Source organism: Astatotilapia calliptera, chromosome 11 (assembly GCF_900246225.1).
Source record: "Astatotilapia calliptera chromosome 11, fAstCal1.2, whole genome shotgun sequence".
In the NCBI taxonomy this organism is placed as follows: domain Eukaryota; kingdom Metazoa; phylum Chordata; class Actinopteri; order Cichliformes; family Cichlidae; genus Astatotilapia; species Astatotilapia calliptera.
Window position 1 is genome coordinate 21313045 of NC_039312.1, and position 23515 is coordinate 21336559.

The window sequence follows — 23515 nt, forward strand, 5'->3', positions numbered from 1 at the left end:
TTCAGCAGTGGCCGTGTGAGGCAGATAAATGAACACCATTAGGTTTAAAACATCCAAAGGTGTATGGGCTCACGTTGGTTGGATGCAGTTGATTGTTCTGGCTGTTGCCCCAAAATCTGATCCCCGTTTCCATAGAATGACTGAGCTTATGACATGGGTCACTTCTTGGCCTCCTTAACTGAGATTAAATCAGATTAGTAAAGGCAAACGCACAAACACACACTCACACACATGCACGGACGCACACAAACTAGTTAACTCAATACTCCGGTTACATAGTCACTGTCTGATGCTCTCTGTCTGTCCCTACAATTTACTTTCAGATATTTATTTTTGATTTTTTTTTGTAATGTTTAAAATTAAAGACAGAAGACACTTTTAATGCAAGCCAAAATGTAAAAAATATATATAACATAAAAATAATCAGTATAACCATAAAAAATAATACTTTGTTCTTTGTAATAATCTAATAATGATCACATTTTCTACTTAAATTATTGTAAATTTAACTTAAAATACAAGTCTCCTACACACAAAAAGCCAAAAAGAGGGATTACAAATAGATTGTTTTATTTTTAGTTTATTTTATCAGGATCCCATCGGCTACAGCAGAGCAGCAACTTATGGCATGGATCACTTCTTGGCCTCCTTATAAGGTTAAATGAGCTGAGTTTATTATTTAAAAAAAAAAAGAATAATAACTTCCTTGTTTAACTAGCTATTCGTGTAATAATAAAAACACTAAAAATAACTTGAATGTAAAAAATAATCGGTGTTTGGGTTCTATATGTTGGGATATTACCCATATAAACTGTAATTCTGAGGCTGGTGTGACAAGGTCACTCCGGCATTCCGGCGAGGCGCGTGCTCGTGTCTAGTTGGGAGCGCACAGCACGGCAGGGTGGACGCGCACAACAGCGACCTGAGGGCTCGCGGACAGAGCGCCAGCACGGGTCAGCTCGCGCAGCGGCTATTAATCATTAAAAAAAATAACCAAACAGCGGCTGGTTTAATAAGGAAACAACCCGAAGCACCAAACTGACGTGGCGCTGGTTTCATGGGAGGACGCTGTCAGCAGAGGGTAAGTGCTGATTGAATTTTGCTTTTCCTTAAATTTTGCTGATTGAAGGAAGTTCGCAGACACTAATTATGATTACAAACAGCCTGTAATTTTAGTTGTCGATATTTATATTATTTCGTACTGTAATACTCTGAAAACCCTCACATTTCTGCACCTTTAAATATCTGTGTCAGGTTTAAACCACTGTGTGATGTTTTATAGTCAAATCTCGAATTTAAATTTATTTTCACCTTAATTCACAATGTGCAGAACTGGAGGATTACTGGAGGAATAAATAAAGAAGCCAATGTTTTGTTTTGTTTTTTAAGAAAAACGAACAATGTCAGAGAGATAAGTTTGCCTTGAGCACCCAAACTTTAATCCTTTTCTGCCTTTGTGAGTCATAACCTGATAGGAAACACATCTGTATTTTTTAAGGCTTTGAAATGAGGCAATACTTAACAACAAACGAGTACAAATGTGAAACACATGCAGCCTCCATCATTTCCAACCAGGTTTATTTTCTGGCAGCACTGGTAGGTACAGCAACGTTAAAGTGACATGGCATGGATCAGGATTTTTGAGGGTGGCACGTGGTCGGACCGCAGGTTGGACCAAAGTAAGGGATTATGAGATAACATTTTCTTCACCAGCCGATTGAATTTTTAAACAGCATTAAAGACCTTTAGGTGACTGTAAAGGAAACTAAGACAACTGATCAGTGCATAAATAGCACTGAAAGTTGGCATTTTGTTTCTTATAGTGAAAAGATATTGACGGATAGATACGTCAGCAACATCCATAAAGTTGGGAGAAATGAAAGTTACAGGGGAGAGAAAAAGGAAACAATCAGATGTTAATGTGGCTCAGTATTTCTCCCCATCATGGGTCAAGCTCCAACCCTGTGCTCACCTCACACAATGCAGCTTGACGGTATATTTAGGTAGAACCTCCTTGTTGGTAATTACACACACACACACACACACACACACACACACCTGTTTACAGATGTTACGTTTTGATTCCTTTTGTAGATTACAGCATATCACCAGTTATCAAAAATAAGAATTAATTAATGTCAGCAGGATGATTCACTAAAAATATTAAAATATGTATTTGATGCCATTTCTTTTTTTGGAAAATATTTTTATTGAAAAAAGAAAACAGTACTTGCAGTTACCGAAATACAATCAACCTTTCTTAATTTTCCTAAGTAAATTAACACACACACACACACACACACACACATATATATGAAAAAAACAACAAAAAAAAACAAAACACAACGCCCCCCACCCCCCCAGTCCCACACAGATCAACACAACCATCAAACATATTAGAGGAATATAACAGTAACAAAAGTAGATTTAAACAGGCAATACCTCTAGACTAGCAAAATAAGAGATAAAGGGTTGCCACTTGTGAAAAAATTTGGCTGTGCAACCTCTCAACGTATATTTAATTTTTTCAAGTTTTAAAAAAAACATGACATCTTTAAGCCACCGGGAAATAGTAGGATACTTAGCAGACTTCCAATGCAACAATATTAGACGTCTCGCTAATAGGGATGTGAAGGCTATAATATCCCTTTGTGTGGAATCAAGTGTAAGTGAGCGAGCAGGAATCCCAAACACAGCAATCAGAGGACAAGGATGAAGAGTTACCCCAAGAACAGTTGACATAATAGCAAAATACCTTGTCCAGAAACCTTGTAGCTCAGGGCACAGAAAAAACATGTGGCTAAGGTGACAAGGAGAACCATGGCATTTATCACATTTATTTTCCACTTCTGGATACAATTCAGAAAGTCTAGACTTAGAGAAATGCACCCTGTGTATGACCTTAAATTGAATAAGTCCAAGACGAGCACAGGAGGTGGAAGATCGTATCCTCGTTATAGCCCGTTCCCAAGACTCCTCATGTATTCGAAATCCCAGTTCTTCTTCCCATGTACGCTTAAGCTTAACATTAGAGTGGTTACTAAAAGACAGAATAGCATCATAGAGTTTCGAAATGGTTCCTCTGTGATGAGGAACAAATGATAACGTAGTTTCCCACTGCTGTTCTGGAGGTAAAGAGGGGAAATTTGGGAAACACTTGGCAACAAAATTTCGAATTTGAAAATAGCGAAACAAATGGGTAACAGGGAGATTGTAACGAGAAGACAAGTTGGGAAAACTATCGAAAACACCATCCACATATAAATGTTTGAACTGTTTTATACCCTTGTCACACCACACTGAAAATGTCGAGTCCAAAAGTGAAGGGGGAAACAAATGGTTTTCGCTTAGAGGACCCGAGGAAGACGGCATTACAAAATTAAAGTGACGTCTAAACTGAAACCAGATTTTGAGTGTGTTAAGAACCACCTGATTATCAGTGTACAGAGAGGGTCTCACGGGTAAAGAGGAATAGAGCAAAGCCGGTAAAGAAGAGCCCTTACATGATGATAGCTCCAATTTACACCACGAGGAACCAGAAGATTTTAGCCAGTAGCAAAGTTTATGGATGTGAGCGGCCCAGTAATAGACTAAAAAATTAGGTAATGCAAGTCCTCCACTAAATCTGCATCGCTGCAGCAAAGTTTTAGAGACCCTAGGTGGCTTCCCTCCCCAAATGAAAGAACCAATAATCTTGTCCAGTGAAACAAAAAAATGTTTCGGCAAAAATAAGGGAATTGACTGAAATAAAAATAAAAATTTTGGTAAGATGTTCATTTTAACAACGTTAATCTTACCGATTAAAGAAAGTGGGAGATTACCCCATCTTTGAATATCAGATGTGACCCTAGATATAAGAGGAGACAAATTTGCTGATTTAAGGCCAGCTAGAGAGCGAGTCACGTTAATCCCTAAGTACTTAAACCCAGACGGACTGAGACGAAAGGGTAGATCGGACTGTTGAAGTTGACGTGCTGCTGTATTAACAGGAAAACACTCACTTTTCCCCAAATTCAATTTATAACCTGAAAACGAACTGAAGTTCTCCAGAATACTTAAAACAGCAGGGATGGAGCATGCGGGGTCAGTCATATATAATAACAAGTCATCCGCATACAATGATACTTTATGTGTAATTCCATTACGGATGATTCCCCTGAATACAGAAGAAGATCGCAATGTAATAGACAGAGGCTCGATGGCAATGGCAAAGAGTAAGGGAGACAAAGGGCAACCTTGACGACAACCACGACCCAGCGCAAAATAATCAGAGTAAACATCATTAGTATGAACACTGGCTTTAGGGGACGAATAAAGAAGCCGAATCCAGGAAATAAATTTATCACCAAAACCAAATTTCTCTAAAACTGCAAACAAGTACTCCCACTCCACCCTATCGAAAGCCTTTTCAGCATCTAAAGAAATCACAAGTTCAGGAAGTTCAGATAGACGCTTTGAGTAAATAACATTAAAGAGTGTACGGGTATTAAAAAACAATTGCCGTCCCTTTATAAAGCCATTCTGCTCTTCAGATATAATTCGAGGAAGCACATCCTCAAGGCGAGATGAAATTACTTTAGCCAATACCTTTGCATCGGCATTAAGCAGAGATAATGGCCTGTAGGAACCACAGGAGGTTGGGTCCTTGTCATTTTTGAGAAGGAGCGCTATGGTTGCTTGTGTGAAAGTAGGTGGTAATGAACCGGTTTCCAAGGATTCGTTAAACACAGACAAAAGCAATGGTGCCAATTTACCAATAAATGTTTTATAGAATTCAATTGGAAACCCATCCGGGCCCGGGGCTTTATTAGACTGCATAGCTGTAATAGCTTTTAATACTTCTTCAACAGATAATGGGGAGTCCAATTGCCCCGCATCATTAGCACCAATAACAGGGTTTGAAAGATTATGAAGAAATGCATTCATTTTAGCTTTATCCGTGGGAAATTCGGACCTGTACAACAAAGAGTAAAATGTTTTAAAGGTAGAATTAATTTCCAAGGGATCTGTAGTAATATTGTCATCAGAGTGTTTAATAATGGGGATCACACGCGAGGAGGCCTGACGTCGTAACTGATGTGCCAACAAGCGACTAGCCTTGTCACCATATTCGTAATATGAGCCACGACTGCATAGTAATAAGTGCTCAGCCTCTTTGGTTGACATAAGATCAAATTCTGCTTGCAAATCAAGGCGCTGCTTCAGTAATTCTGGAGAAGGGTTCAGTGTATAACTTTGATCAAGGTTACTAATTGCAGCTATAAGTTCTTTAAGCCTGGCATTAATCTTTTTATTAGCACGGACAGAGTAAGAAATAGCTTGAACTCTCAGGTAGCATTTAAGAGTCTCCCATAGCAGAGAATATGAGACAGAATCATCCTGATTGAAGGACAAGAACTCCTCAATAGAGCCTGAAATAAATTCACAAAATTCTTTATCCGCCAGAAGGAGAGAGTTAAATCTCCAAAGTGGAGGGCTACGTTTATGGGTAGAAAGATGAACATCCAATAGCAGAGGAGAATGATCAGATATTACAATACCAGAATAGTCGGAAGAATTAACACATGAATTAAGAGTTCTGTCGATGAAAAAATAATCAATACTGGAATAAGACTGGTGGACCTGAGAGAAGAATGAAAATTTTTTGATTGAAGGGTTGCGAAATCTCCATGGATCAACAAGATCATTCTGTTTCATAAAATCTGAGAATGTTTTAGACATAGATGATTGAGTCAAATTACGAGGACTAGATCGATCCAAAATTGGATCAAAAACACAATTCAGATCACCACCAAGGATAAGCAAATGTGTATTCAGAAAGGGGATGTTACTCAGCAATCTATTAGCGAATTCAGCATCATCAAAATTCGGGGCATATACATTTACCAACAAAACCTTTTTCTGCATTAGGGTACTAGCAACAATGATGTATCTACCGTTCCTATCAGCGACAACATTGGTCAAAGTGAATTGAACTTTCTTATTAATGAGAATGGCCACTCCTCTAGCCTTCGAATTAAAATTTGAGTGAAAGACCTGACCTACCCAAGGGCAATATAACCTATAATGATCCTTAATGCGAAGATGAGTCTCCTGTAAAAATGCTATGTCAGAATTTAGACGTTTCAAGTGAGTAAAAACCTTAGATCTCTTAACAGGGTTACCCATACCTCTGATATTCCAACTAATGAATCTAAGAGGCATACCTGACCCAGCAATGCTGGGGTCTATATTTCCATTAACCATTTACAAAAAGGAAGAGGAAAAAGACCAAACCAAAATGCCAGTGGCCATGAAGAGCCGAAATGGGACAGCCCCCCCCCCCCAACCCAACCCTGAACACAAATACACCCCCAAGTCTCCACAGAACAGAACAAAGGAGACAGCAGTGTACCCCCAAAGTAGCAAAAATGATTCACCGAAGTGACTGGACTAATTGTTGTCTAAATAAAAATAAAAGCGAGAGAGGGAAAAATAACCTCTCACCAACTTCTCTACAGTATAACAGTGTGCGCGTAACAGTAAACATGTTTTTTTTTTTAAAAGGGAAAAAATAAAAAGGAAACCAACCAACCAAAAAAAGATCTCACAGTACAAAATATGACTTCCTCAGAAGGAGAACTTTCCAACAAATCACCGAAAGTGCATAACATTTAAAAAAAACAAAAACAACATACATAAATAGATAAACAATTAAAACAAAAACCACCAAACAAAAAAATAAATAAATAAAAATTTAACAGAAACTAAAAACAACTCGGTCCTATGCAAATCAATGCAGCAAGCTTGGAGAAGATTGTGCCGGACTGGTCCGAAGTTCAAGAGTATATTATATGATCCAGTTTCAATAAATAACAATGAAAATAAAAGGAACCAGCACACCAACAGTACAATAACCAGCACAATGGCCTAAGAAAACAATGCACAGGTGGCGTTAAACCTAAGGAGAGCGTGAACCCTTAGCAGCATTACAGTATCAAACTGAGGAGCTAACGAGGCTCACCCAGAAATCAAAGTTTTGACATAATCACTGGCCTCCTCTGCCGAAACAAAGTCCTTCTCGACACCCTTATATGTGATGCGGAGTCGCGCTGGATGAAGCAGGCCATACCGAACACCGTCAATGTCACGGAGTTGCTGCCTGACCGTGTTGAATGCAGCACGAGCCCGTGCCACCCTGGCGGTGTAGTCGGGGAAGACTGAGATGGTCCGATCTCCAACTTTAATCTGTCGGCGTTCTCTAGCACGTCGTAAAATGTCGACACAGTCAGTGTGGTAATGAAACCTGCATACAATGGCTCGTGGACGGTCGCCAGGCTTAGGTGCGGGTTGGAGGGTCCTGTGCGAACGATCCAAAAGCGGCTCCTTCCCCAGATCAAATGCTTCTTTTAGCAAGGAAGCTACGGCGGCAGTGGTGCACGTGTCAGGTCCCTCCGGTACTCCCACTATCCTAACATTGTTGCGCCGCGATCTGGACTCCAAATCTTCACACTTACTTTCCAGCTTGGCTACATGAGCTGTGAGACCCTTGATAGTGTTTTTCATCTCAGCTATATCATCAGAGCAGACAGTAAGTGCGTGCTCCATCTCCTTCACCGTACCTTTTAGCTCAGACATGGTAGCGTCATTTGCAGCTTTATCGATCGCCAGCTGCGTCTTCACCGCCTGCAGGTCGAACTTAATGGTAGACAAAGCATCACCCAGAGTATCCTGAAGTTCCTTTTTAAAGATGTCGGCGATATCTTTCCTCAGCGAAGCCAGCAACTCGACCTTGAGAGCCTCAATATCAGGATTAGCTTGACATGTGGGAGGCTTTGCAGGAGACGACGGCTCACTCGAGGGTGTGGTCGCGGTTTGCAAACTAGGCCTCAGTTGTGTCTGAATAGTACTGCGGGTTTTAACATTTTTTGCTGCCATTTTACGCCGGCCCGAGTAAAACTTCTCAACAAGACAATCCACAAACCAAAACAGGACTGAAAATACGGCCAAAACGCGCGAATAAATAACAATTTAATCGAAATCGGCGGGAGCTCCCAGACTCGCGTCCTACTCCATCAAAGCTCAACCGGAAGTCGTATTTGATGCTATTTCTGACATTTTTGATAAAGCTTCTCTTCCTGTTTTCTGCATTTATGTCACAATATTATCGTTGTTTGTTGCCATATCTAAAAGTATCCTGTAATTTTACTCTCCTGTTCTTAATCGTTGTATTAGTCTTAGAGGTTCTTGAAATTGAACTAGCACCGGCATGTTGCTGGGGTGCATGTTATGATTGTCGGTTGGAGGAGATGGAGGTAGGAGATGGTGTTGCACATTATCCGATAGCTGAAGAGGATTATTTTTAGTTTATAAGAATAAACAATAACGATTTTAAGCTGCAGTTTGACTCTTCATTCATATAATGTATGTATCCTACACGTTGACTGTAGTACAGGGAGTGTAGAATTATTAGGCAAATGAGTATTTTGTCCACATCATCCTCTTCATGCATGTTGTCTTACTCCAAGCTGTATAGGCTCGAAAGCCTACTACCAATTAAGCATATTAGGTGATGTGCATCTCTGTAATGAGAAGGGGTGTGGTCTAATGACATCAACACCCTATATCAGGTGTGCATAATTATTAGGCAACGTCCTTTCCTTTGGCAAAGAAGGACTTGACAGGCTCAGAAAAGTCAAAAATAGTGAGATATCTTGCAGAGGGATGCAGCAGTCTCAAAATTGCAAAGCTTCTGAAGCGTGATCATCGAACAATCAAGAGTTTCATTCAAAATAGTCAACAGGGTCGCAAGAAGCGTGTGGAAAAACCAAGGCGCAAAATAACTGCCCATGAACTGAGAAAAGTCAAGCGTGCAGCTGCCAAGATGCCACTTGCCACCAGTTTGGCCATATTTCAGAGCTGCAACATCACTGGAGTGCCCAAAAGCACAAGGTGTGCAATACTCAGAGACATGGCCAAGGTAAGAAAGGCTGAAAGACGACCACCACTGAACAAGACACACAAGCTGAAACGTCAAGACTGGGCCAAGAAATATCTCAAGACTGGTTTTTCTAAGGTTTTATGGACTGATGAAATGAGAGTGAGTCTTGATGGGCCAGATGGATGGGCCCGTGGCTGGATTGGTAAAGGGCAGAGAGCTCCAGTCCGACTCAGACGCCAGCAAGGTGGAGGTGGAGTACTGGTTTGGGCTGGTATCATCGAAGATGAGCTTGTGGGGCCTTTTCGGGTTGAGGATGGAGTCAAGCTCAACTCCCAGTCCTACTGCCAGTTTCTGGAAGACACCTTCTTCAAGCAGTGGTACAGGAAGAAGTCTGCATCCTTCAAGAAAAACATGATTTTCATGCAGGACAATGCTCCATCACACACTAAAACTAAAAACAAACTAAAAACTACTTCCAACAACATTCAGCTTTGATATTAATGAGTTTTTTGGGTTCATTGAGAACATGGTTGTTGTTCAATAATAAAATTATTCCTCAAAAATACAACTTGCCTGATAATTCTGCACTCCCTGTATAGTGTCGCCTTTACTGCATATGGCCTCACTGAATCGTTGTTTGTGCTTTGAACAGATCAGTTAAAGCTCTGCATATTCATTGGATGCCGGGGTATGTCTGCACGCGTGGGGTCATGTGTATTAGCGGTGGCAGGGTACAACACCATTTTTAGATTTCTCTCCAGTATGGGGCAGTCATTTTTTTGTTTTAATATAATATGTATAAGATAAAATGGGGGATTAGAAGCAGTGTGAACATACTGATGTTGGTTCTAACATTATCGGTCCTGTCTGCATGCTTTTCAGCCTTCTGAGTATTTTCTTAATTAGAAAAGTGCTGTGTTGCGTTTTAACCACCACATTGCTTTATGCGCTGTCTTAACTCCGAGATTAACATTTGGTTGTCATCACACAATGACCTCTGTCACAGCGAACAGCTGAGCGAGGACCGGAAGCAGTAAATTTTCAATTAGATGGAATAAGGCTGAATGCCAGGATGATCACATGCTTGTGCTTATGATCAGATGCTGCTGTAGCAGGGTGTGTGCACATTGGCTGGCAGAAAATTGGTAACTACTTCACCCTAGCTGTGCACAGTAAAACATCTCTTTTACTGGAAAACAATGTTCCAAATTTTAAGGGTCTTTTTCTCCTGACATACATTTAAAAATTCATTAGCTCCAGCTGAAATGTTAGCAGTCTGGCTGCACTGCAGGTAAGGTAGGATCCAGGAAAAAGTATGAACTCCTATGTCCCCTGTTAAAACTGTTTACTATGAGTCAAGCAGTGATCTTACTTAAAGGTTAATATGGGCTGGGGTCCCATAGTGTATATTCAGAGCACGGTTACTCTTGGGGATCATTAGGAAATGTTCAGCCTCACGTCTTTCTCCATCAGTGTAAACATGAATCAGACAACACAGTAACACCACCTGTCCAATGTTCTCTATGCTCCCCTTATTCTGCTGAAATGCATTTGATCCATTTGTTTTTAAGGAGATGTTTACTTGAAAAAGCTCAAGTTAAAACTGAACTGTGGAGCAAGCTTATTTAATTTCAGTTTAATATCATAATAAATTCATGGCTAGTTAATGCAAAGTTATAGCATCGTGTATTAAAGCCATGTTAACTATTTCATATATTTTGCTTCTCTCTTTCTCTTGCATCTTTGGCACAAATATATACTAACAGACTTGTCCTATGAGTAGCTGTTTGTTTTGCATGCACACATTCAAAGCAGACAGTTATATTTTATATACAGTCTGTCAAATCATTTTTACTAAAAATCTCCCCATAGATGACCTTTTTTATTCCAAAATAGCATTTCTGTAGGGGTTTTTTTTCTGCAGAGAAGGAATTTCCATTCTCTCAAAGAAGTTTTTGTCATAGAAATAACTGCATTTAAATAACACAAATAACAAGAAACTGCAAAGATATCTGTAAGATTAATTCTTGTACATGCTGAATTTTCCCTTTCCTGTTGCTGATGACCACTTATGACCACAGGGCACCCCCTCATTATAAATCCAGGTTTAATCCCAGTTCTTTCTCAATTATAATATTACTTAATATTCTGATGTAACTGTTACTGTTTGGTAATGTGAACACCTGCCAGCTGTAGCTATTGTAACATAAATTATTGATTAGATCTGGAAAAAAGGTCACAGCAGTGTTGTGCATTTACGTACTTATATTTTCAGGCTTTGCTTATAGATTTTCTGGAGAAATTTCTTTGTGCATATAGAACATGATTAAAATCTGCCTTGCATTGTGAGGTTTCATATATAAATTAAGCCTAAATAAAAGACATGGAGAGAAAATGGCTTGACAATGAGCCAAGGGATGTTGCGAGAGAGGGACAAAGACCCAATCCGTGTCCTGGTTTCTGACCTCCATTGATCAATATGACTTATTGATGTCCCTCTATATTACTGTGGCTTCACAATGTAGAGGCTCACTAGGTTCTGTGTTGTATGCTGTATTCACAATGGTGATAAAACCTAAATACCTTAAAGACCAAAAATGGGATGCGAAAATTTCTGGCTCATTGTTTTCTTGAAGAAAAAAGGAAATAGGGCGGCTCCGCCGTGTACCAGAAGAGGCAAAAATACTTATGGTACTGCAACGTGAAGTTTATTCAATACATCTTTCAATGACAGTCGAATCATATCCTTTGCAAATCTAATCTGGCCACATAACACTTTAATATGCCAAGATAATCTGGATAGAACGGGGACAGGGGAGGTGCCAGAGACCGGCAAAATAAATCATGAGAGACCTGGTGTGAAAGAAAGCACAGAAAAGTAGGTGGTGAGAGTGGATTAGTGTGGTCCTGCACGGGAACGATAAATGCAATCATTAAAGCACCTGTTCTGTCAAGTCAGTGGGTTAATGTTGAGATCAAAGCTATTCCAAGCACTAACAACCTGTGGATATGCTCAAAATGTCATTATTAACAGTCTAACACTCCCTAGATTATAAAGGACATTATTACGAAAGTTGTTGGGTTATCATTTTGATGCTACAGTTACATATGCTGGTATTTCTGTAAGGTTTCTCTTTGTTTGCTTAATTAAAAAAGTTAATATCACAGGAGAATTAAAAAAAATATATCTATATTGTATTTATTGTTACAACAAATGGCTCAGCACAACACAACACCTGGTCTGTATGAATCAAACCAAGCAGTGACAGATGTGATCAGCAGTGACCTTGTTGTAAACAGGCACCAAAGGTTTGCAGTCGCTGATGAGATTTCAAACCACCGAAATGACTCAAGAGTTAGCAAAGCAAAAACTTTTCCCTTGAATGCAACAAGCAAGTCAAATATACCAGCGGAAAGACTTTCCAAGACATAAAAATGTTTTTCTTTACAGTATATGGAAGGACATCATAACACCCATTCGAGCAGGCTTTAACAATTTTTGATATTCTGGAAGTAGAGATGAAGGGTCCATTTTCAAAGACATTCCCAGTTTTCTTTCCATACTCCATGTCTATCCAATAGGATAACAGTTTTGTACAGTTACACAGTTTTTTATTTTTTATGTTCTTCTTCACTGATGTCTACTCCGAATGGCTTTTTGGATTTGTTTGGTCAAAGGACTGACAGAGATGATTAGTCTGATCACGTTGCCCAGCTGCAGGGCTGCAGATGAGATGCTTCTCTGGAAGCAACAACTTCACACATGTAATTTTCCCACACAGCCCTCCATGAATGCTCTTGTATGAGGAATCATTTGAGATATTTGGCACCTCAACACGATAAGGTTAGGCAACACAACGATACATACACTCTCATATCAGCCACATGCACGCCTCTCTCATCGCCTACTCCAGTGGCTGTTGCGAGTCATCAAATGACAAGTCAGCCCAGAGATAGCCGATGTGAGAACTTGTTCTTTGGTTGGCACGAGTTACAGTAGAAGTATGAAGGTCAGGACTGCCTACTGGGTTATTTCTTTATTAAGTAAACACTGGGCAGCATAAGCATGTAAATCGTAAATCACATTATCATAATGTTAGTGTGCAGTTTGGTGTAAAATTTGACCATAAAAGACTTTAGGGTTCATTTTGATTTCAGTCTGGCGTTCGAACAATTTCCACAGTGTTGCAGTCACATGTTATATATCAGTTTCTACATGAGGATGTGCCAGGAGCATAAAGACGCATTTGGATGCAGCTCTCAAAGCAGGATGATACTCATACTGACACATACTGTCATATTAGTATATTTGGTGTCCCTCTGTTGTTCCTTTGTACTTTCAGTGGAAGTTTTCTGTATTGCACCAGATTATTACCTTTTAACATAAATGCTAATGTGCATTTATAATTGTTGTTGTAGCTGGCATCGTGTTGGAAATGAGGTGAATATTTCTCAGTGGGGATGATTGTGCTGCAGGAGTGATTACTTCTCCTGCATTAATTCTGAAAGTGGACTACATGTAGCTTGTAGTGAGTTTTTCAAGGCTGCAGATAGATGTCTAACAATTGCAGTAAACTAGCTATGTGAACTTTGTCTTGTCTATTTGATCTGTATTTTCATCTTCAGGTGCTGTTACCAGTAGGTTACAAAAACAATAATATCATTGCTGAACATTGATGAATTAAGTGTTATTATGAACTTAATGACTTATTTCTTTATTCCTGCTTTTTTAAATAAATGTCACATTCTGCAGTATAGCTCACCCTATTAAACTGGAGCCACTGCTCTTTATATTCAAGCATCACAAGAGTAAATCATGGTATCAGAGCTCCATCAATGGTACTGACTTATTTTTAATTGCTTATGCACAGCTTTTTGCATACTAATATAGACTCATCTGCCACTTCATTAGTTACACCTTGCTAATTCTGAGTTGGATCCCTTTTGCCTTCAGATCTGCTTTAATTCTTCGTGGCATAAATTCAACAAGATGCTAGAAACATTATTAGAGATTTAGCTTCATATGGACATGTCAGCATCACACAGTTGCTGCAGATTTGATGGCCGCTTATTAATGATGTGAATAAGAAGATGGTTACACTGTTTCAATAAAGTGATGCTTATGATCAGCAACCAGACTAATCTAGACTGTGGCAATTAAATGGTTCTCATTTGGTTCCAAGTGTGCCAGGAAAATATCCCTCACACCATTTACATCACCAAGCAACCTGAGTTGCTGACATAAGGCAAGATAGATGCATGGTTCATGTTGTTTATGCTAACTTGTGACCCTACCATCTGAATATCGCAGCAGAAATTAAGACTCACCAGAGCAGGCAGCATTTTTCCAATCTTGCAAATGGAAGTTGCCTGATTTTGGTGAGGGTATATGAACCGTAGCCTCAGTTTCCTGTTCTTTGCTGACAGCATCCAGTTTGGTCCTCTGCCACTATACCCAATCTGCTTCAAGATTTGACGTGCTGTGCATGCTCTTCTGCATACTGTGGTCATAACAAGTGGTTATTTAGTTATTTTAAGTCTGGCTATTCTTCTCTGACCTTGGGTATTAACAGTGAATTTTCACCCAGAGAAATGCTGCTCGCTGGTTAGTTTCTCTTTTTCTGGACATTTTCTGTAAATCTTTGAGATGACTGGAAAATTCCAGCAAATCAGCAGTTTCTGAAATGCTCACCAGCCGATCTGACACCAACAACCATGTCACATTCAAAGTCACTTAAATCACCTTTCTTCCCCATTCTGATACTCGGTTTGAACATCAGCAGCTCATCTCAATCCTGTCCACAAGCCTAAAAGCATTCAGTTACTACCATGTGATTGGCTAATTAGAAAACTCAAGTCATAGTTTAAAGTTAGGCTGAGAATTTCCAGTGGGTTGACATTTGTTAGATGCAATTACTTAGTATATTCTACCATTTCTTTCTATAACACAAGTAGCTATTTGCAAGACTTCAGATGATTAGCAGATAGGCCTCTCAGTTGCCTCTGTAAGTATAAATAAGTGAGCTACTTCTTGTGTTGTGTTTTTTACATTTTTTAATGGTGGATACATTTTAATGGTCACTGCAAATATTGCTGCATAACATGCGGATATAAACATGCATTTTTCTCTTTGTTTCTCTTCTCTTTTTCTCTGATAGGTACATCTGGGTCAAGCTACAAGAAGGTCTGATTTTTCATCTTAACACTATCCACAAAAAAGCAACCAATGAACTGCATTTGATAAACCAGAGGGATACACTAACAAAGGTAAGTGTCTGATCGACAAACAAGATTTTAGCAGTTTAGCTTCTCATTGCCTTTTGACTTGGCAACATGATAATTTAAACTAGTGCTGATACTTCCTTCACATTTATATTCTCCTTTCTGTTTGTTTCTTAAAAATTTCTTTTTTAAGTCTGCAGTGGGTTAGGCGTGATGATCCAAACATAAAGGGATACAGAACAGTCACCGAAACCTCAATAAGGGAAACGGAATAAGAAGCAGACTCTTTCATTTCCTTCTTCTGTGACTCTTCCCTTCCCTCAGATCAACAAAGCTCAGTGCTCTCACTGAACATGTGTCAAAAAAGGAGGCCAACACTCAAGCAAAGATGAACCCCTATGTTACTTCTCACTTCAGGAGGGATCTCTTCCCCCATTTTCATTTGTTGTAGACTTTTTGTTTACCCTGCTTTTACTGGTTGGATGCAATGACTTGCTCTGTATTTGGAAAGTTATAGCAACAGCTCTTGCTTCTTGCTTTGCTGTTCTCTCTGTACCTTCAGCAGTGCACGGTTATGGTTGAGTAACTGATTTTGTTCACTGGTTACTAAATGATTATGGGTTGCATGATCTTTACACTCTGTCAGGATTCAGTTGTAAGGGTCTCTGGGAATGATTGGGCAAGGTAAATGATAATATTACAAGCACATCCTTTTCATTATCAGATGTATTTGCATGTTTTTCTTGCTTAACTTAAGCCTTTAGTAATCATTTCGATATATTGATGATTTTGTATACTTTTGCATGCTCATTAGTTGATAACTTGTGGTTCACTTTAAAGATTCTCTAGCATGCTGATGTTTTTTGTTTTTGTTTTTGTTTCCTTTTTTTTAATATCTGCAAATAACTTTTTATTTGAGGAACCTCTTTGATGCTCAAATAGCCTTCGTGATCTGGTTCAAACAGGGATGCCAAGTAAGAGTCTACAAGGCACAAAAACTGTTACAGCCTCCTGCTTAGACATACACCTGACCTGTGAACTCTGGAGCTTGACCTCTGCAGAAAACAGATCAAATCAGGTGATTGCTGTTCTCAACTTTTGACTCTTTATAAATCTTCCACGTAAAGCTAAGTAAGTTTAGAGATAGTCAAAATAATCATCCTCTGTTGTTTTCTTCATTTTTTCTAATCTGTTGTCAGGCGTAGGTGATTTCTCAGCCCTAACGCTGAGCTGTGTTGAGGTATATCTTTGTTGTGGCTGTAAATGTAGTTATTGGCCAATATTATCCAGGAGGCAGTGCACAAAATACTTCTTTGAGAATCTGACAATGGCCATTAAACAGTTTTGCAGACACTTAAAAAGAACATGTGAAATTGTAAAGGCAGTGACATGATTGGAAAAGAAATGGCAAACAAATCATGTTTTTTTTTTTTCAGTTGGGTCCCTGGTGTTGGGAACAAAAGTTGTATTTCCTTTATCTGTGAAAAAAAAGTGATGAGAATAGCTTAAGCCAGCCGAATCAAGATATCTTGGCAATGAATTATGAATGATAAATAATAACAGTAGAGATTTGATGGTTTTGTATTGTCTTTTTCCTCAAGCCCTTCTCAAGTGGTTGTGAAAGTGGAGAGAAGTTTGATCGTAAGAATTGGCATGTTTCTTTCTTGTTTCAACTGCATGTTGGAAGTTATCATACTGTTTGACCTGAATTTGGCTTTGTGTTCTCTGCGTACGTTGTATATCATCACATTTCTATCCCATTGTCTTGCTCCATTGCATTATCAGCTTATATTTTTTGAAGTGTTTATCAAATGAGTCCTGCTCAAGCAAAAAACCTCAAGACTATCCTTTTAGTGTTTTCAACTATATAGAACCAATCCTGCATGTTTTTCTGATGTATGTCAAAGTTAGCCCAGCTCTACCACTCCTTGTCAAATGAAATTTTGCAGATCACAGAGTTGGACTCTTTGGGCTGCTATTGAAGTCATTCTTTTCAGCTCACCTCCTTTCACTAAAGTGACTGTGATTTAAGGTCATTGGTTGTTACTGAACTCACACTACAAGAAAGCCCATTAGCTTGCTGGGAATCCATTACTGAAAGGACTGACTGTACGGAGTAACAGAATAAAAAGTTGTGGAAGAGACACTGAAGAAAGTGATTGACCAATGGCCTTGGAGGGTGTTATCCTCTGGTTACCATTGGGCGCCATGGACCTACAATTATCTCTGTATTAAAAGAGACTGACTGTGACATTAACACCACACATAATTTCACTGACGGTATCGAGGTGCTTATTCATTACATCAATAAACAAGGCACACTTATAAATACAGAGAACTCATAGCAGATGATGGGGGCAGCACGTGTAAAACGACGCTTCAGTGCTGTGGTGGATGGGCCAGTGGAGGAGGAGGAGGTCATGAGGCTAGCACAGAGTGCTGCAGATACATCTGGCGGAGGGGGGAGCCCAGCGGGGTCAGGGACCCCAACCAGCCCCTCTCCGACCCATGCCCTCAATGGCAAAGCTCTGCCTCTTCAAAGCAACACCAACAATGCCCGGAGGCATGGTGCCATTGGAGAGTCAGCTGGAGGAGATGCAGAAGGAGAAGGTGGGTTGAGAGGAGGAAGAATGTGTTCAGGGCCCAAGAGTGGAAGAGGCAGTAGTGTAGGAGGGAGAGGGGAAGGCCGTTCTTCATCAGATCAGGATTCACTCTCTTCCCCCTCCACTACCAGCCGCCGGCGCAATAGGCGCTCAACCCGCCGGCCCCGACAACGCTTTGTGGGCAAGGACGGACGCTGCAACGTCACCTTTGTCAACATGAGCGAGAGGGGCCAGCGGTACCTCAGTGACCTCTTTACCACTTGCGTGGACATCCGCTGGCGATGGATGCTGGTCATCTTCACTCTCTCCTTCGTTCTCTCCTGGCTGCTCTTTGGATTTGCCTTCTGGCTCATTGCCTCCGCACATGGAGACCTCTCCATTCGGCTTACCTCCAGCTCAAGTTCATCTCCGGGATCAGGAGATGCTGGCTCTGGAGGAGAGTCTGATAGAGAGGCAGTGGTTGAGGAGCCATGCTTCTTCCAGGTGAACAGCTTCATGGCAGCCTTTCTGTTCTCCTTGGAGACGCAGACATCCATCGGTTATGGCTTCAGAAGTGTGACCGAAGAATGTCCCCTGGCGGTGGTGGCGGTCGTTTTGCAGTGCATTGTGGGCTGCATAATTGACGCCTTCATCATCGGGGCAGTCATGGCAAAGATTGCCAAGCCCAAGAAGCGCAACGAGACCCTGGTGTTCTCCAACACTGCTGTTGTGGCGTTGAGAGATGGAAAACTCTGTATGATGTGGAGGGTCGGAAACCTACGCAAAAGCCACCTGGTAGAAGCACACGTCAGAGCACAACTACTAAAGGTAAGTGGAAAAAATACAAATAATCATACTGATGAAAAAAGAGGCCAGAAAACAACCCTGACATGAAAAAGGTCAAAGAAGTTATCTGGTGATTGTAACGGAGTCAAAGTCAGGAATGCACCAAATAATAGAGGTTGCTACTGTGATAGAGCAGTGGAGGGAAAAAAAGAGAAAGAGAGAGGGCTGAGACCATCTGGCCCGTATTCTGTGGACCGTAGTTAATGAGAGCTTGTTTTATTTTCCCTCAGGGGTTAGGAAGATTTACCATGGATTAACTTGCCCACAATTCTTTAACTAAGGACCATTGTCCTTCGTCATCTCATTTCCTCTTGTATACTGTATCACTGTGGGTTCTGTGATTGTTTTCTATGACTACTGAAGTTTACCCTAATGTTTGTCCTTATATCTGTAGTTTGCATGTGTGTTCCCTCAGGATTTTCTGTAGGATCAAAATCTGTAGCACATTTTGGCTGCAGTGTGGAGAATTTGATCTCTTTTAATAGCATGACCATATCAAAGTTTAGGCAGGGCAGATGGGATTAAGTTTGAGGATGAAGGGAATACAATTGTGAGTGCTAAAACTGGATATTGTTCAAAAGCAAGGTTGGGTGAGTGATAAGCCTATGGCTTGGCAAGGTGACTAAAGAAGTGCATAGTGAGATTCAGCTGAATATAATAACCAAATGCTAGACAATTCGGTCAGGGTAAGATTATTAATTTACAATGCTTTCATCAGATTACCTTTAGAAAATGTCAAGTGTTACCTTCAAGGTGATATCACGATGTAATTAATTAACCTTTGTTCCAATAATAAAAATCTTTCTGTTTTCTTTTTAATATTTCCTCAAAAGCCTTAATGAACTGAAATATCTAATGTGGGATGTGATATGGACCAAATAATGACTTTTACATTTCAAACCTGCTCCCAGTCAAGGGTGACACCAGAGGGAGAGTACCTCCCACTGGACAACGTGGACATCAACGTGGGGTTTGACACCGGCACTGACCGCATCTTCTTGGTCTCGCCTGTAACAATTGTCCATGAAATCAATGAAGAGTCGCCTTTCTTTGAGATGGACCAAAAAACGCTGGAGAACGACTCTGACCTGGAGGTGGTGGTCATACTTGAAGGCATGGTGGAGGCCACAGCCATGACCACGCAGTGCCGCAGCTCCTATCTGGCTACTGAAATCCTCTGGGGACACCGCTTTGAACCAGTGCTCTTTGAGAGGAAAGATGGCTACCAGGTGAAAACAGAAGTACAGACAGAAAACTCTTTTTTCCATTTAATCCTGACACAGCTTCCAGTCTTTAAATCTAAGACCATTTTACGTCATCACTGATGCATAGCCTTGACGTCATATATATTTTACCAGGTTTTTTGATAAAATAGGAGTGAAGCTGAGCAAACTAAATATAATTCAGTGTGTTTCTCCATTTATCATTTAGTAGCAAAGCCTCAGTGGTGCCAAAAAAAGAGTGGAGTTGATGTTTAAAACTTTGATAGTCTTTGATAATCAACTTAATCCTGTCTGAGCTGCTGATTGGGTAATAGTTAGTCAATCTGCAACATTTTGTGTTACCATTAATTGAAAAGGCTATGAGTCATTCTCTTCCCTCAATTCTGCTGTTATATCTCAGATTGCATACTTTCGTGTTTACACTTGCTACTTTCAGCATGTTTACATTAACAAGCATAGCTACATGCAGGGAAATACCACCACCATGGTAATGTGTTCATAACAGTCAAGAAGTTATGTTTTCACTCTCAATAGTTGGCATGTGTTGACGTGTTGTTTGGTGTTAACGTGTGTTTCCTTGCTGTCTGCAAAGTAGAAGCTAGATATTTGGCCAAAGGCTTGACAACCTATGTGACAAAGCACGTGAAAATGCAGACCGAGAATCCCGACTGTGCACAGAAACAACCAAGAGATGATGCAATCCAGAACAGCCAGACTTCATCAGCCAGAAAGCATCAGAAATTTAGCATTACACAGATTTTAAAATTAAGCATCAGCAAAAGTAAAACTCTATCAGCCCTAATTGTACATTACATAACATATGTATTGTTTTGCTCCTGGGAGAGAACAAAAGTCACTTTAAGATTGGATCTTGAAAGGCATCAGCATACAAAAATATGCCAAATCAAACATGCAGGTGAATAAGGAAGCACTCAGAAGTAGCGTCTTCTATTCAGCAATAAACATTCTTCAACTAAACATCAGCAGGGTTGTATTGTCATTTTGAGCCTTTTGAGCATTTAATTAAAAGTCACTGCTCTATGCTTTTTTTCCAGGTGGATTACTCATTTTTCCATCGGACCTATGAAATCCCGAACACACCTTCCTGCAGTGCTAAAGATCTGGCCGAGCAGAAATACATTCAGAGTTCACGGTCATCATTCTGTTATGAGAACGAAGTAGCTCTGCAGCTTGCCTCCCCCGACGGTGAGCTGGGTCAAAACCTTGAGTTTGCCTCCCCACCGACCCGGAGGCAATCCATGGCAGAACATCTCCACTACAACTGAACGGAAGGCAAAAAGACAGGAAACCGACTTCAGAGAATGAACTGATATGATGATGGGAGACAGAATAGTAGAGAGAGCCTTGAATAAACCAGTGTACAATAAAGGATAGGAAGAAACGCTATTTACAGAAGAGGAAGAAATATTTAGTGCGAACATTAGCAAGTTTGGTGTTACTCTTTTGGTGAGTTGGGTTTAGTACACTGACCTAGTTGTCTAATTGGTCCTGGCAATCTTTCAAAATCATTGAAAACTGCTAAGTCTCACATCTGGCCCATCACTACCACAGCACACAGTCTGACTCTAATACCTGACTGACAAGGGTATGCAACAGCGCCCCATGGTGGCTACCACATGTAATTGACCCTCAATTTTTATGACGGGAAGATTTTGACCTCTGTTGGAGGTAATGTTTTAGCTTCTGAGGAATGTATTCCACTAAGATGCTCACTTATCACTTTTGTTCTTTTGTTCTTTTATTTTCTTATGGTAAGTATGGATTATGCACTTTTTGACATCACGGACTTAGAATGTATTTGAGATAAGCCAAAGCAGAGCAACAGTAACATGGAGAAACAGCTTTAAACTAGCAGCGGTTTTGAGATGTTTGTTCCATGTAGATGTATTTTCTCTGTGTTGTTTGTTTTTTGGCTTTTTTCCATGTGTGATGCAAAGAAAAAGATGTTCACTGATTGTAAACTTTTCTTGATTTTAACATTTTGTGTTGAGTGGAATAGCATGATTGTAGGGTCTCAGACCACACAGGTGATCCAGATGTGATGATCGCCATGCATTGTTTTATGGCGCTACTATCAAAGTATGCTGTTATCTCTTATGTCTGTAAAAGCAGCCTCGCTATTGTTTTGGTGTGCTATTTTTGCATTATTGTACACTTTAACTGAGCTATAATACTGTAATCTTTTAAGTGTTGGTGGTGCAGACTGAATAGTGAATATAAGGCAATAGCATTGGAGACCTACACTCACTTTCCATTTCTACAATTCTGCAAGAAGTGACTGAAGATCCAACTGGAAACTACATCAGACTCCCAAAAAATTAAATCTGGGTTGTTGGGAGTTTTTTGGCTCATAAAATCATGTAATTTCCTTAGGTGGTAGGTGGTGCCTTCATAACAGAGCAGACATTTTGCAAATGTCCCTTCATCTGCATGATGTTGAAAATGTCCTTGAATTGTATTTTTTTATCATGTGCATTTGCAAGATGACCACTTTTAGTGTGCAGTATGTGCTAAGATGAAAAAAACTGAGAAATCCCCATATAAACATGCCGTGATGAATGAATCTTTTACCCGTAATATAATGTAAGCTATGTAATAGTTGCACTTTCTAGATATATTACAAAGCACCTGAGATATTTCTGTTTATTTTAACATTAATAATTAAGAGTAAATAATGCCACCTCAGTATGTAAGTGTTTGATTGCAGCATGTGTTGGCAAAGTGTGGGGGCCGCAATGCCGTGTTGAGTGTTGACCAGTAATCAGCCTGTCCGACGCACAACCTGGAAACTTGTTGTTTGCACTTTGCACTAATTATGGAGACTAATATCACTGATGAAACTTTATAAAAGCACAGTAGTGTTGCAGGAACAGCACAGGCTAACTTCAGTGCATCGATCGCAGTGTTCTGACTGATAACATATTATCTCTTATAAATAGTGTTAATGCTGTTCCATGTCTGTCTTCCCTTTCACTTCTCTATTATGGCTACCATTTTCTATTTATAGGCTGCACAGGAGGTCATGTCATTTTCTCCCTGCATCCACTTCCATGAAATGTAACTTGAACTTACAGCACCATCACTTTACTATGATGGGACTTTTTAAACACAGCAGAAAGAAATAGATGGATTGATTTGGATTCACTTTTCACAGTACAGTACATTTTATACATAGTGTAAAGCACAGAGTAGTATAATGTAATACCTCTTTTTTAAATAAATTAAGTGATATGAAATCGACAAAAGCTACTGTTCTAGGATTTGGGGGGATTTTCTGAGGAGAAATTTTTCTTTTCTTTTTTTTTGCTCCAGCAGACACTAGATATATAATTTCAGAGCTGCCTCAGGCACAAAGCACTTCCAGAAAAAAGAGAACAGTGTTATAGAAGAAATAAAACATGGGGATTCAATTGTGATTATTGGGTGTGTCCTTATTTATACTCCTTGCACTCTCTGTACTTCACCCAGTTAGCCTATGTTTTAAAAGGACATTCCACTGCAGCAATTTTACATGAATATCTTCCTTGTGTTGTACTTTCAGTGATTATTTCAGCCAATTACAGAAAATGTGACTAAACAGTTACTGAGTTATTTATAAAGGGGGAAAAAAAAACTTTATGATGTAAGTGAAACTGTAGTAATCAAGTGTAATTTGATTAATATGTTTACCCCTTATTTTCTTATCAAAATTCAAATATTAA

The 23515-nt window shown here is 39.8% G+C and overlaps 1 protein-coding gene across 1 annotated transcript; it reads left to right on the top strand.

Annotated features, from left to right (window-relative positions):
• Positions 1-855: 855 nt before the first annotated feature.
• kcnj14 (potassium inwardly rectifying channel subfamily J member 14) lies at positions 856-23212 on the top strand. The gene is made up of 7 exons (XM_026185960.1): positions 856-1081; positions 15079-15187; positions 15336-15826; positions 16108-16220; positions 16744-18552; positions 19482-19799; positions 20849-23212. Exons 5-7 carry the CDS (start codon positions 17491-17493, stop codon positions 21077-21079), a joined length of 1611 nt encoding a protein of 536 aa, XP_026041745.1. The 5' UTR covers positions 856-1081; positions 15079-15187; positions 15336-15826; positions 16108-16220; positions 16744-17490; the 3' UTR covers positions 21080-23212.
• The last annotated feature ends 303 nt before the right edge of the window (positions 23213-23515 follow it).